At 48.6% G+C, this 13,310-nt stretch overlaps 6 protein-coding genes across 6 annotated transcripts; 1 reads left to right on the top strand and 5 right to left on the bottom strand.

Annotated features, from left to right (window-relative positions):
• Positions 1-28: 28 nt before the first annotated feature.
• Positions 29-1,449, bottom strand: L228DRAFT_214154 (CMGC/SRPK protein kinase; the record flags this gene model as incomplete). Its single annotated transcript, XM_018330023.1, has 2 exons — positions 29-846; positions 906-1,449. 2 exons carry the CDS (start codon positions 1,447-1,449, stop codon positions 29-31), a joined length of 1,362 nt encoding a protein of 453 aa, XP_018185594.1.
• A 934-nt stretch (positions 1,450-2,383) lies between these two features.
• Positions 2,384-3,144, bottom strand: L228DRAFT_270796 (cytochrome c; the record flags this gene model as incomplete). The annotated part of the gene is made up of 4 exons (XM_018335453.1): positions 2,384-2,408; positions 2,471-2,565; positions 2,620-2,810; positions 3,129-3,144. The coding sequence occupies 4 exons, from the start codon at positions 3,142-3,144 to the stop codon at positions 2,384-2,386; spliced, it is 327 nt and encodes a 108-aa protein (XP_018185593.1).
• A 656-nt stretch (positions 3,145-3,800) lies between these two features.
• On the top strand, positions 3,801-5,665 carry L228DRAFT_285417 (3-oxoacyl-reductase). Its single transcript, XM_018336333.1, has 8 exons — positions 3,801-4,102; positions 4,156-4,242; positions 4,429-4,442; positions 4,533-4,688; positions 4,763-4,811; positions 4,926-4,999; positions 5,145-5,280; positions 5,379-5,665. The coding sequence occupies exons 1-8, from the start codon at positions 3,902-3,904 to the stop codon at positions 5,391-5,393; spliced, it is 732 nt and encodes a 243-aa protein (XP_018185592.1). The 5' UTR covers positions 3,801-3,901; the 3' UTR covers positions 5,394-5,665.
• A 278-nt stretch (positions 5,666-5,943) lies between these two features.
• L228DRAFT_270794 (hypothetical protein) lies at positions 5,944-7,140 on the bottom strand (the record flags this gene model as incomplete). Its single annotated transcript, XM_018335452.1, has 2 exons — positions 5,944-6,600; positions 6,703-7,140. The coding sequence occupies 2 exons, from the start codon at positions 7,138-7,140 to the stop codon at positions 5,944-5,946; spliced, it is 1,095 nt and encodes a 364-aa protein (XP_018185591.1).
• A 993-nt stretch (positions 7,141-8,133) lies between these two features.
• Positions 8,134-9,912, bottom strand: L228DRAFT_34217 (GrpE-domain-containing protein). Its single transcript, XM_018336501.1, has 3 exons — positions 9,166-9,912; positions 8,671-9,084; positions 8,134-8,510 (listed from the first exon to the last, which is right to left on the bottom strand). The coding sequence occupies exons 1-3, from the start codon at positions 9,496-9,498 to the stop codon at positions 8,472-8,474; spliced, it is 786 nt and encodes a 261-aa protein (XP_018185590.1). The 5' UTR covers positions 9,499-9,912; the 3' UTR covers positions 8,134-8,471.
• Positions 9,829-12,215, bottom strand: L228DRAFT_34106 (hypothetical protein). The gene is made up of 4 exons (XM_018336499.1): positions 12,096-12,215; positions 11,762-12,007; positions 11,549-11,651; positions 9,829-11,475 (listed from the first exon to the last, which is right to left on the bottom strand). Exons 2-4 carry the CDS (start codon positions 11,996-11,998, stop codon positions 10,328-10,330), a joined length of 1,488 nt encoding a protein of 495 aa, XP_018185589.1. The 5' UTR covers positions 11,999-12,007; positions 12,096-12,215; the 3' UTR covers positions 9,829-10,327.
• Positions 12,216-13,310: the final 1,095 nt, after the last annotated feature.

Below are 13,310 nucleotides of genomic sequence, written 5' to 3'. Positions count from 1 at the left end.
TTTCCCTTGCTTGAAACTGTTTTAGTACTCAATCTTGTAAATTGTGTTTTCCTTTCATAACAGATTTAAAGATACTCTCGCTCTGTTCCAGAGCTGGTAGTCCCCATCTCTTCATCCATTCTGAGTGCAATGCCTGCAGCGCTGTCGCTCTTTCGTTTGGTCGGAAGCTCAGCATCGAGCGAAGCATCGCCTCGAACGCCCTCCTCTCTTCCTTCGTCACGGTCTCCAGGCCGGCCTCAGCCCGAGGCTCCTGTATGGAGTAGTCAAACCTCTGGTCCCAAGTCCTGCGCACGCCATCATGACCCCTAGACGTCTCGGGCCTCAAATCAAATTCGGCCTCTTCGTTGAACCAATCTAGTCTTCTGCTCCATTTCCCCCACCACTCTGGGGGTAAAATACCAAGGACTTCGACTTGCTCCTTGATAACGCGGTCGGCAGTTGGGAAAAAGGCCTCAAACAAAGGCCGCTGACCAAATATCTCCCAGATGGTGCATGCAAGTGTCCAGATGTCCGATGCAAAGGAGAGCGGCTGATCCGAGAACCTGGCCTCTGGTGGCTGGAGGAGAGGAAGCGTCTTCGAACAGGGTCTATGAGCTTTATGTGGGTTGAATGATTCTCCAAAATCGCTGAGGATAATTTTCTCCTCGCCAAGGACAATCTTGTCGCTGCGGACGCCAAACCAAGCGGGTATAAATACGTGAACGGGTACACCACTCTGCAACGGTTTACCATCTATACGAACTACGGCCTCTGGCTCTGGCTCTCCGAATCTCTCGTAGAGATCTGATGTAGAAAATCTATCAATCGCCTCAGGAAACTGAATCAAAATGTTACCAAGATGAATGTCTTGGGAAACGGGATTAGTCCAGGCATTTCAGCTAGATACATCCATGGGCATCACATACCGCCATGGACAATATTTTCACTGTGAAGGAATGCAACTCCATGAATGAGCTGAGCGACAATCGACTGCGCGACGTTGGGCCGAAACAGCCCAAGGGTAGAAGCCTCTCTGGCATCGAACAAGCTCATCTGCGCCGGCGGAGTGACAATACATCTGTGTTTCCCATTGGGACCGGCGACCCAGAATTCGTCAACGAGAGGAGCAATAATGTCGCTCCCCCGTCTAGATGGCGAATTCTGAAGAGAATTAATGAGACTAGCCTCATGATTGGAATCACTGGCATCAGCGGTAATGACTTTCACCGCCACATATCCTGCTTTTCGTAGATCTCGGGCCAGCCATATGGTCGAGTATCCTCCATACCCAAGCTTGTCAACCAGTCGATAGTGGCCACGATCTAACTCGTCCCCGATTTGAAGAGGATGGTATCCCCCGGGGCGGTACCTGTCCAGATCTTCGACGTCTTCAATAAGCCGGTACTGAGTCTTCCGAGGTCTTGTGCTCGATGTACGAGATTCGCTGAAATTACCTGTGTCTCGGCCCATCTCAGCCGTCCTCAGGATGGTGAATGTAGACATCAATGGTGTCTTTCTGACACGAAATCGATTCAAGACAAAGTTGCATATTTGTTTATGAAGTAGCTGTGAGTCGATGTAGGTACGTGCGAACATTTGTAGAGGCAGCATTCCCGTGGCAGGAACGCCCAGGTTGCGGCAGGGTATGATGAAGATTTGATGGAGAAAGACCCCACCAGCAATTGTCATGTCACGAATAGAAGCTGGTAATTCGCATGATGAATAAATTAGTACGAGAGAGGCATGATGATCTCAAGGCAGAGAAACAATTTGACATGAGGCGACAAGAGCAATTTGAAACTCTAGAGTAAAAGTTCCGGGAGGGATTTGTTGTTCCGCGCCTTGCCGCATTTCGTCGTGAAGTCTTTGAAGCAAGCGTCGACGAAAATTTAGCAGAATTCTGCTATTAGGCCGTAATTTTGAACAAAGCCAAATTGAGGCTCATGATTAGATTTTTCGAGCTCGTTGATCAATAGAGGAATCGTCAATGACGTCAGCGGCGGAAATGGAGCCGAGAGCCGAGTCGTGTAGAGATTTGGCAGGGAATTGTTGGTTACGCGCCAAAAACGGTGCTGGAAACAGTGCATTAGAGACCGCTGCGAGCAAACACATCGGACACGACATGGGAGTGGAAAGGATTCGCCGCTCGGAGAGGAGAATGGTATTTTTAAAAGATACAAGACAGGCGTTTTATAGCACGCGAGCCACCCGGGTATGACCCAAATAAATATACAGAATCACCGGCGTATCGCCATGAAGAGAGTAAAAAATGCAGAAAAACGAAACAAGATTCAATCCTATTGATACAAGAGGTTGTCTAACGGTTCCAAGAGCGCGCTATATGAACAAAAGTCGGGGCGACTCAGCCGAAGCGAATCATCCCGTGAGAGAAATGCGATTAAATCTATTTGGTAGAGCTCTGGAGGAAACTGTTGGGGGCGAAAGTCAGCTACTGGAGATCGCCCATAATCCGGATTAGAGGGAAACATACGTGATCAGGTCGTTACGGTCCTTGGGCTTCTTGAGACCACCGAAGGCCATCTTGGTACCGGGGATGTACTTCTTGGGGTTCTCGAGGTACTCGAACTGTATAGTGTTAGAAAGGTGGCGCCAGTTGAATTTTTATCATTAAAAGCTTACAAGAGTGTTCTCGTCCCAGGTGATGCCCTTCTGCTTGTTGGCATCGGTGTAGGAGTAGCCCTCAACGGAACCGGTCTTACGACCGAAGAGACCGTGCAGGTTGGGGCCGATCTTGTTACCCTCGCCAGCCTCAAGGTTGTGGCACTGGGCGCAGCGGGTCTTGAAGAGGTTGGCACCCTTCTTCTCGTCACCTGGGAGGACAAAGTTAGCATCGCTTGTTTTGGGAGGGATTTTAGATGTGAAGATTGAAGTGCGCAAGGACAGCAGAACGTCTCCTAGGAGCAACCTGCCCCAGTAAGGCATTCGATGCAATCAATGCGATCAATGCACCATTGCGAATCAGTCCAATTAATCTCCATAGCCATCACTGGGACTCTCAATGCGGTGCGCACAGGTCAATTGCAGTCCTGAAGCTCACGGCAGAAAAGGCGCAAGATCGGCATAAAGAGACAATGGCGATCGGACAAAAAGCAAACAATAGGGAGTAGCAAGCAATTGATTGCACATACCAGGAGCGAAAGACATTTTGAATGATTAAAAGGGGATAAAGAAGAAAATGGACTTGAAAGAAGTTGAAGAGTTGTGGATTGAAGAAAGTTAGATGAGGATGTTTAAGGATGGGAAAGAAAAACGAGGAAGGGGCAGCTGGGTGGTGACGGAGAGAAAACGCAGGCCGAGCAATTACAGTAACCCAAGCGACCGGCCGAAACTGGGTCACTGTCAAGCCACACAGAGGCTTAAAGCAATTGGCCAATGATATTCGAGGGGATGGTAAGTGACAGCCACGTTCAGATCCAAAGAGGAAAAATTTGATTCGTTTCCATCAAAGCGCGCCCGGAACTTCTCGGAAAGCGAGTAACCAACCAATCATAATTTTGCTATTCCGGAAAGCCGGATGCGATTGGATTGTCAGTGTCCAAAAAAGGAAACTTTATCAATACCTCGTTCTCCACACTGAACGACCCCTAATCTCCGCCTCGTGCCGATCACGGATATCTATGGCTGATATGATGCTGTGGTTCAAGGATACTCCTGTCAACCTTAAGAGCACCAATTGCACGTCCAGCGGTATCAGAAAAGGAGCCATTTATATATCAATTTGAAGTCATATATCAATTATATGTGCTGTGTATCCATATCTCATTGACCATTACATTGATTGATTTTTTTTTTCTTTTTAAATTATACAGGGCGCAGTCACATTTAATAATCCTTTGTTACCTTGATAGATGTTGATATATCTTGCTACACATTCTCGGAATTTTATATCAATCTGACAATCATGCCGACATGTATCATTGTCGGTGCAAGCCGAGGCATTGGCCTCGAATTTGTTCGACAACTCCTTGCACGAGGAGACAGGGTCATTGCTACTGCTCGCGGGGTTGCACAGGCCTCTCAACTGTGGTCTCTGGCCGGCAAAGCTACCTACGGTGCTTGTACTATACTGCCCTGTGATGTGACAGTGGAAGAAAGCATTGACGTGAGATGTACCATGCTTCAGTGATTCTGAATTTCTCTGATAATTTTTCTTAGTCTTTTGTGAGAGAAGTCAAGAACTTGCCTGATCTGACTAGAATTGACTATGTTGTTTTGAATGCCGGTGTACTCAAATATCCAAACGTATGCTCTTACCTTGACTAATCACTTGATTTTTCTTTTTCTTTTGTTTATTATTTTCTACATATTTTTATTTTTATTTTTATTTTTTAACTTGTTTTTTTTTATTGTTTTTGCTTTTATTGTTTTCATCTTCTGCCATATTTTCAGATTCCATATTTCGAATCCTTTGCTAATCCCGTGCGACAGAGAGCAACAGAAATGTCTGTACCCTTTCCACAAGTTTGTCAATCCACATTTATTTTATTTTATTTGTTTCCATTCTCAAGGGCTTCAACTGAACATAAACGCAGCTCCTTTGATGACTTTGCATACCACCTCCACACCAACACAATCGGACCTATAATTACCGCGCAGAGACTCCTGCAGACATCCATTCCCATTGGTACCATCATGTTCATGTCCAGCGATTCAGGATCGACTGCTCAATTCCGCGAATTCGAAGACGGGTATGTCTGCAGTGACCAGTCTGATAATTATTGAGGCTCATCATCGACACACTTGCTTACGAGTCGTTCTCTAGGTTTGCTGCATATGCTGCCTCAAAGGCAGCACTTAACCAGATGCTCCGGGTATGAATACATTCCTTTATTATATTTACATTTCCTTCTTTCTTTACATTATTTTACATCATATATAATACTCATCTATCCGACGGTCTGTCAACTAACACCCACACCACACAGCACATGGCATCTGAACTCCGCCGCAAACAAAATTCGACTATCATACTCGCTATGCATCCCGGTGAAGTATCCACGTGAGTAGCTACCTCTCTATTCCTTTCCATTTTGCTCTGTTTTTGCTCTTGTCCTTGCCCTATTCCCCCAACTCCATCACTCTTCATACAGTGTATATATATATATTTCATACAAAAAGGACAAGAATTACCAACATTAATAAAGAGACATGGCAAACGTCTCTCTAGACTGGGACGTCGAAGGAATCATCACCCCCGCCGAATCCGTCGCTGGCATGCTCCGCGTCATACCTACAAAAAGGACAGCGCACAGCGGCACGTTTTGGACGTGGGAAGGCAAGGTACGTCCATCCGTCCATCCGTCCATACGTCCAACTTCAACCTGGTTATGAGCTTTTATGATTTGGCCCGAGTGCAGAGGTTAATTGATTGAGTGTAGGAATATCCGTGGTAGGATCATTCGGATACTTTGCTTGATTGTCACCTTCTCATACGAAATCCTGTCAATATTACAGCCTCCACAAGCTCCACAGTTTCACGAAGCCGGGTTTCGTCAAAGAGGACAGGGAGATTAGAGCTAAGGGACAAAAGACGACAAAAAGACAAAAGATAAAAGATAAAAAGACAAACAAAAGATATGAGACAAAAACATCAAGTAATATAGCAGTTGGATGACAGGTAATCAGACATATAAGGTAGTTATACATAGACCAATAAAACGTACAGATTCTAATTCATCTACCACCACAATCGCCGCCGCCGCCGCCGCCGCCACCCTAGTTAAAAATGCAATGAGGCAATGAGAGGTAGACTGCATACAATGTATAAACGAACACGATGGATGCTAGAAATTCTACTGACTGTGCATATGATACATAATGAAAGCTATCTTTCATAATACATGATGGACGACAGAATGACAAGAGACCAGAGGTTAATGATAGTATGAAAGAATGATAGGACGACAAAGAAAGAGACGGAGGATGATTGATCATGAGGAGAGACTACTGCTTCCTCCCCCAAATGCTCAATGCGATGCGGCGATCTTCTTCCTCCTCTTGGGCCTTGATAAGCGCATCTTCTGCAGCTTTCTTTTCTTCGGGCGTCAGTTCACGTGGGGTGTTGTCCTCTGGTGTGACGGGGGCAGCCGGGGAATTCTCGTCGCCACCATCAGAAACAGCCGTAGCCGTACGTGTAGGAGCTTGAGGAGCCTGTCCTTCTCCTTCTCCTCCCGTTTTAACACCTCCAATCAAGCGCGACCACCGCCAGGGCTTGGACTCGTCCGCTGTAGCTTCTGCTTCGGCTGCCGGGGCAGATGCTGCAGCTGCAGCTTCAGGATCCGAAGATGAAGAAAGCGGTTTCAACGACGCTGGCCTCCTGTCCTCTCTTGCTGACCATCCGCCGAAACGGCCTTCGTTCTCGAGACCATGCGCCTTGAGGTATTCGCTGCGTTTGTAGGCGTCCTCGCTGATAGCCTCGCGGCGTGCAACAGATTTCTCAGTATTATACGCCATTTGGAGCTTGTATATTTCAAGCAAACGGCCCATGGTTTGCAACGGGTGGGAAAAGTACTCTCGGCCCGCGGGGAGCAAGTCTGCATATGGAGACCTTTCTTTGAAATTCGACATGAACGTGAAGAATGCGAGGGAGAGGAGTGTGCCCTGAATAGTGTCAGTGGAAGTGCCGCTAATTATGCCCGATAACCCGTCTTCGATATTTATAGATATATGCAGGAGACGAAGCATAGTCTAAAGGGTACTAACCAGTGTAATCCAGAGATGAAGCAACTGATTCGTCAAGAACCAATGCATGAACGTGCCCTCAGTGGGCATCATATGCGGATACTTGCGCGTCTGTTGAGCCTGCTGTTCGCCTGCGCTCAATGGCGGACCGGGGTATGATCGAGGCATTGAGCGTCGGGACGGCAGCCGCGCGGGATGGGACGGCGGGTTGAAGCGTGTAGGTTTCTCCAGCAGTCGCTGGTTGTTACCGCTCGACGACGAAGAAGAACCAGAGGACCCCGACGACGACGACGACGGTGTAGCTCGTGCTCGAGACGATGCATAGCCGCGAGAGAAGCCCGAATGTCGAATGAGCTGTTGCTGCGGAGAAGCAGACGACAATGAGGATGGCCGAACTGGCACAACGCCTCGCGGCAAGAGGAAGCGCGGAATGGATACGAATACGCGTGCGGAAGCCATTGAGGCTGTTCGTGAGGCCGCCATTAGAGTGGGAGGTCTGTGGGGTTTGGCGGAGAGAAAAAGGTGTTTGTGCCCGACAAGACTAAGGGTGCGGATCTGTGGAGTTGTTGAATGTTGCACATGAAGGGTTGTCACGGGGAGGTGGATAGACCTTGTGTGCACATCCCAGTACTCTCAGTTTATGCAGATGAGGAGACGCGGCATGTTTAGATTCAACACTACAGAGTATGCTCAGTACTATTCCCTTCAACATTAATCTATATCTGATGAACTATCCCTTTTTTGATTCCGGTACCGTTGGAAAATTTTTCAAGAATTGTTGCGTTGGCACCCACGCACAGATAAATATAATTAATCAATACCGGCCAATATCACAAATAGATGCTCTCTCTCATAACTCAGATCGAAGCGGCAGAGGAAATATTGCACAGATAAATGGAGCAGAGACACAACACCCGAATGAAGCAGAGACTGGCCCACAGATGCACGGAGAATCAACACCAGAATGGAAGAAGAAAAAAGAGACAGTCTATAATACAGTACAGTACATACAGTACAAAAGCAGCACGGTATGTACAGTGACGTTACACCCAACAGTGCCCTATAGTATCATACAAAATGAGACGAACACCAGACAAGCCTTTTCTTTTGTTTGAACAAAACAGCAGCAACCTCCCCGAAAGCCGAAACCAAGGGTAAAAGGAAAGAGGAAAGAAAAGAAGAACAGAAGTAAATGATCTTTCCGGCTTTATTCGCTCGCTCTTTAAATACAAAGCAAGAGCTCAATATCCAACCGTACCATACAGGACCATACCATAAATCATAACCCGACTTTGATGTTGATACCAAATGCATAACAGGTAGACTAATTTTAGATGACCCGGAAGATTATAGTGCCGTGGGACTAGAACTCAAACTCATTGTGATGTAATAAAACAATTTCGGAATTGGACGAAAAGAAAATCCAATAGCCATGAAGACAGGTAGAATTCGATTCCCATCTTGCCTAACATGTCGTTGCCGCCGACTTTAAAAGTCGCTGATCAGCAACGGTAAGGAAAAGATGCGAAAAGAGGATAAGGTAATTTGCATGAGACTCGGATATTTGAAGTAGACGAAAGAGAAGAGAACAAAAGGTTGAGTTTAGACTGTATCGTGAGGTGTTTTGTGCGTCGATTGGGAGAAGCGACATGGCGAGGAAGATGCGTGGATAAAGTAAGGTCGCGAGGACCAGCTGAGCAGAGAGGAGATGGGAAATTCTATTCTGGTAGGGCCGGCACATGCTGGTGCTCACGTGCCGTCATATCGGATCCAGGAGGCCGTTTTTGAATTTAAGTAGATCCGTTTTTGACGACGCCGACCTTGGCGGGCTATTCGATCAATTCCATTAGCATTCGTTCGCCTTCCATAGCATAGAGTTGAAATCCTTTCTGCAGCATCGCCCGATAGCCAGACCACTACGAGCAAAACTCACGAAAGAAGAAAAAAAGGAGGGAGAAAAAGGCATTGGAGCCGAGAACGAGCACTCACCCTGACGACTCTTCCGTTCAAAAGGAAACCCTTTTGCTGGGTAAACATGACGGTGCCATCTTCCTTACCCGGCATAGGGGTCATGAAAGTGGCCTCGTGGAGGTTGGGATCGAAGCGCTCATTCTCCGGGTCGAAGCGCTCAAGGCCGTGCTTCTTGAGCGTCTGGATGAAGATATGCTCAGTCATTTTGATGCCGTCGTGGAGAGTGAGCAGCTCATGATTCTCCTTCTTGGCGTCCTCACTCGAAGCCAGCTTGTCAAGAGGGACAGTTCCCAAGGCGCGGTCCAGATTGTCCACAGTGTCCAGGAGGTCGTTGGCGAACTTTTGAATGGCAAAGTCCTTGGCGGCTTGAATGTCGCGCTTCGTGCGCTCCTGCAGGTTCTGAAATTCGGCGACAGAGCGGAGATAGCGGTCCTATTATACGTTAGCCCTCAAGGATTAAAAATGTACAATTTGCAGCGTAGAAAGCAGGTCAACGGCCCAGAAGCACAATACCTTCAATTCCGAAGCCTCCTTCTTCTTAGCCTCCAGCTCCTTCTTCTTAGCCTCCAGCTCCTTCTTCACAGGATCTTCCTCTTCCGTCTTCTCTTCCTTTTTGCCCTCTTCCTTCTTCTCGCTCTCTGCAGCTGTGCTAGAGTAGCATCTCGCCTTGGAAGCTGATAGCAGGCCTCTCGAACGGAGATTGGCGTTCACTGCACGGGCAGAGGCCGCTCTGCAGGCATTGAACTGGCTCTGAAGAGCAGGCGACGAGGAGGAAGATGTGGAAACTGAACGAGCAGCTTGCGCAGCGAATGCGCGGGACTGGCGGAGGATAGTGCGCTGGAACATGATGCCGAATAGGTTCGATAGGTCTAGTTAATCAGGCGTGCGCGTGACACGAAAAGTCGTCAAACCGAAAAGGCTTCAGGGGATAAGTTATAAAGGGTTTAAGAATCTCTTCAATGGAATATACCCAGAGAAGAAGTGGAATGAGAAAGAGATGGAAGGTTGAGTTGAACGTGGCGAAGAGGAAGGGAAAAGATTGTGCGTGTGGTCCGAAGAGAAAGTTGAATCTTTCGTTTTCGGAGCTCCCAAGTCACTTGTAACTTATTGCTTGTTCTCTCTGGTGTCTTCTAGTCGGTCAATCTCGGCCGCAAAATCCGACTCGACTTGCTCATACAGTACTTTTTCGCTCAGGTGAGCGTGCAGTCCCCGGGACTTGCCGACCGCAACGACATCGGAGCAAGCACACGCCACATCTCCAAAAGTTTCACTCGTCACGCATATATTTCGCCGAAAATGATCAGAAGACAGCTTCTAACACACGATAATCATGGTCTTAAAATATCGATAGTCAATGCAATGGTATAAGATATGATAATCTGTTCCGTATGTCCCATGTACTTGCCCAATGCCCCCGAGACTTGAACCAGCAATGATCGACCTTGCATCAACACCAGATGAATAAGGGACAAAGACGACGAGGACGAATATCAAAGGGAAAAGAGGAAGGAGCAAAAATTCATTAAACGCCATGTTTCATATCATCATAACCATCGCCAACGGAGAAATAGCTCGTCAGAGTCCAATGAAGGACCTTAATAAAGGAAAACTGGTTAATCGCCCTTGACCGCTGAACATATACAAAATCACTCGACCTAGGCCGCTTTGAGAAATATCAACGGTACGATGGAGGATAGGGTGCAGAGTATTCGTAGCCACTGCCACTGCCACTGCCCCGGCCACCACTTGCACCACGATACCAATCATCTTCATAACCCCTTCGCGGGCCGAAGTCGCTCGCGCGGTCATACCGTTCGCGGTCCCGTGGGCTTTCGTATATACGCGCTTCCTCTTCCGCTTGCTTTCGCGCCCATTCATTGTTACGCCGTTCCGCCTCGCGCGCATACCGCCTGTTGTCTTCATCCAAATCAAAGGGCACCGTTGCTTGGTACCCAAGTAGGTCACCCTCGGAATGGCGGTAATCATGAGTTCCAATTGAGGGCGTACGTGGACGACGTTGTCCTCCTCCCAGATGTGGAGGATGTGCGCTTGTCGAATTGCGTGCCGGAGGGGCTTCAGGAATGGGAACTTCCCCTGCTCTTCCGCCACTAGTGTTTATGGGCACGGGTCGAGTCTTACTACTGGTCGAATTTGCCCGTCCAGGTCGGGACTTGATCGTGTCATCGTACAATTTACCGCCGCCTGGGGCTGCGCTATATGGCTTCCGTTCCCGCTCAAGCGGCTGTGCTAGCTGCTCCGGTGCATCGGTCTCGTTACCGTCAATTGACGTCTCGAAAACGGGCGCCGAGGAGAGGCTGGTAGTGGCCGGGGTCTTGCCATAGGGCTTTCGCTCGCGCTCTTCAAACCCAGGAGGCATGGTAGATGGCGGCGGAGGAACTGGTTTTACTTTTGGTTCGCCAGATGTTCGAGGTGGTGGTGGTGGTAATGGTGATTCATAGCTCGATGATCCCTTTGGCGGCGCCCGAGACGACTCGCTGTTAATTTTGACGGTCCGCTCAAAGCGATCCCTCGTCTGAGGATCAGGCTCAGCCGGAAATAAGCGGCGTGAGATCTCCTTAGGGAACCTCTCCGTCGGCTTATCTGCATTGCTGATGGGCATATTGAGCACAGCTTTGGCCAAGCGCTCATGCTCATCGTCTGGCTGTACTTGAATCAATAAAGTCATCCAACGCTCGAAGCCGTGAGGTGTGAGGCCTGGTACATGGGGTGCCTCATCATGTCGCTCTTGTACGAGATGGTGCTGACAACCAAGATCCCGGTATAGATGCGATATATCTGAGTTCGACATCTTCTGGAAGATCACTAGCGCGTACGACATATTAAATCAGTCTCCTGCAACTACAGAACTATCTGCAGAATTCAGGTTTATGCTTACTCTGCCAGTTGAAGACGTCATCCTTGAGCTGCACTGCATCATAGAACTTGGCCATCTTGACCGGAGTAACGACGAGACTCTTCTTGGGCTCATAATCCTCAATCTGGCGACACATAAATATCAGCATCAGTTTTCTTCTTGATGGAGTATTTGTGACTCCCGATGTTGATGTCCGCCTTTGATTGCGGAAAACATAAAGAAGGACACACATACCAAGTGTACCGCCAATCCTCGTAAAAACTCCCCTAGTCTGGCGGTTGGGTGGCCGGCTTCGTCAAATAAACGACCCCAGATTTTTTCCAATGTAGTCTCCTCGCCGACTGGTACCGGCGCGCTTGCAGGCTTCGACGGCCGGGTATAGCCGGATTCTACATTCTGCCGTGGGCTTGTTCGTCGCTCAGTGAACCTGGCCGAAGGAATATCCTTGGGACTGGACTGCGACGCTGACATGTTTGTGGTCTGTGAGGTCGTAGGTGAGCCAAAGGGAGGATATTCAGCTCGAGGAGGCGGTGAAGGTGGGGTGTAAACGTTTCGAGGTGGGACAGACGGAGAAGAAGAATTGGAAGGCGTTGGGATCTTTGGTGGAGGTGGGGGCGGAGGCGGGGCTTGGCTGTAAGACGAAGAGCCGTTGTCTCGAACATTCGTCGTCGAGAGTCGCTTCAGCACGTCCTCGGTGACTTGCTGTGTGATGTGGCTGACAAGTTCTGGAGGATAATCAGAGAGATTCGTGTTGAAGTTCGTAGTTGAGCCGTCTGGGACTCCCGCAGGGTGAGGTGCATAGCGAACACTCTCAGGCGATGGTCTTGCATCAGCACGAACCGAAGACGATGCGCGAGACCGTGACGATGGCGGCGCTCGAGGCTCGGGCATGTACTGATTTGGGTGCAAGGAAGCGTAGGAGGAGCGTGGGTCCGAATAATCGTAGGCGTAGCTTTGCGAGCTCATGGGGCTCATCGACGACGGCGGAGGCGGCGGGTTTCGATATCCATCGTAGGCCATGGCTGGAAGGTGGGTATTTATCTGCGTCCTGCCTTAGCCCTGTGGCAGGACGGATGAAAGCGCCTAAGGAAGCGGGGTCTCAAGGGAATAATTTTGATTGAGAAAAGTCTCTCGAAGGTTAGAAGGCGCAGCAGATCCAACGGGTGAGGGGTGCAAATGTCGTTGTTTTCTCAGCCTTGTCAAAGCAAAATGGTAAAATGTCAAGGGCTCAGAGCTGCATGCAAGTGTCATCTGCAGCAGAAGACTAAGTTAAGCTTCAGATGGAAGAATGATGACTACCGACAGAACAATAGGTAGTCACTGCAGCTGAGTTACTTCCGTTGTAGGGGGGGGAAGGCGGGAAAGAGTACCGTTTGGTCAATGATGAGCAGACGAGTCAGGCGGCGGCGAGGGATGACGAGCGTAAGACGGGGGCTTTCCCTCTAAGGCCCAGCAATCCATAAAGGGACAGTCGGATGATACTTCAAATTGAGAGAGAAAGAAAAGACCTTTTATCGTTCTTACAGGTAGAAACGAGGGTTTTACGTGAACATGAATTTTATTCGTGGTTGCCATTTCCCCCATAATCATTTCCTATCGCTCGCCCTGCATGACCCAACCCTAAAGCTACGTAATTCATGGCCAGGGGACATTTTCCTATAGAAGCAAAATTGACGGCTTATGAAATACGCACATTAATAAAGACTCATCAAGAACAAATAAAACTCGAGAATGTCCGTCATTCTCTCGTTTCTGCTCGTTCCGGTCGTCTTGGCCGTCGCAA

The sequence above is a fragment of the Xylona heveae genome (genome assembly GCF_001619985.1).
Source record: "Xylona heveae TC161 unplaced genomic scaffold L228scaffold_11, whole genome shotgun sequence".
In the NCBI taxonomy this organism is placed as follows: domain Eukaryota; kingdom Fungi; phylum Ascomycota; class Xylonomycetes; order Xylonales; family Xylonaceae; genus Xylona; species Xylona heveae.
Note: the sequence above shows the minus strand (reverse complement) of the source record. Positions and strands in the feature narration are given on the sequence as shown.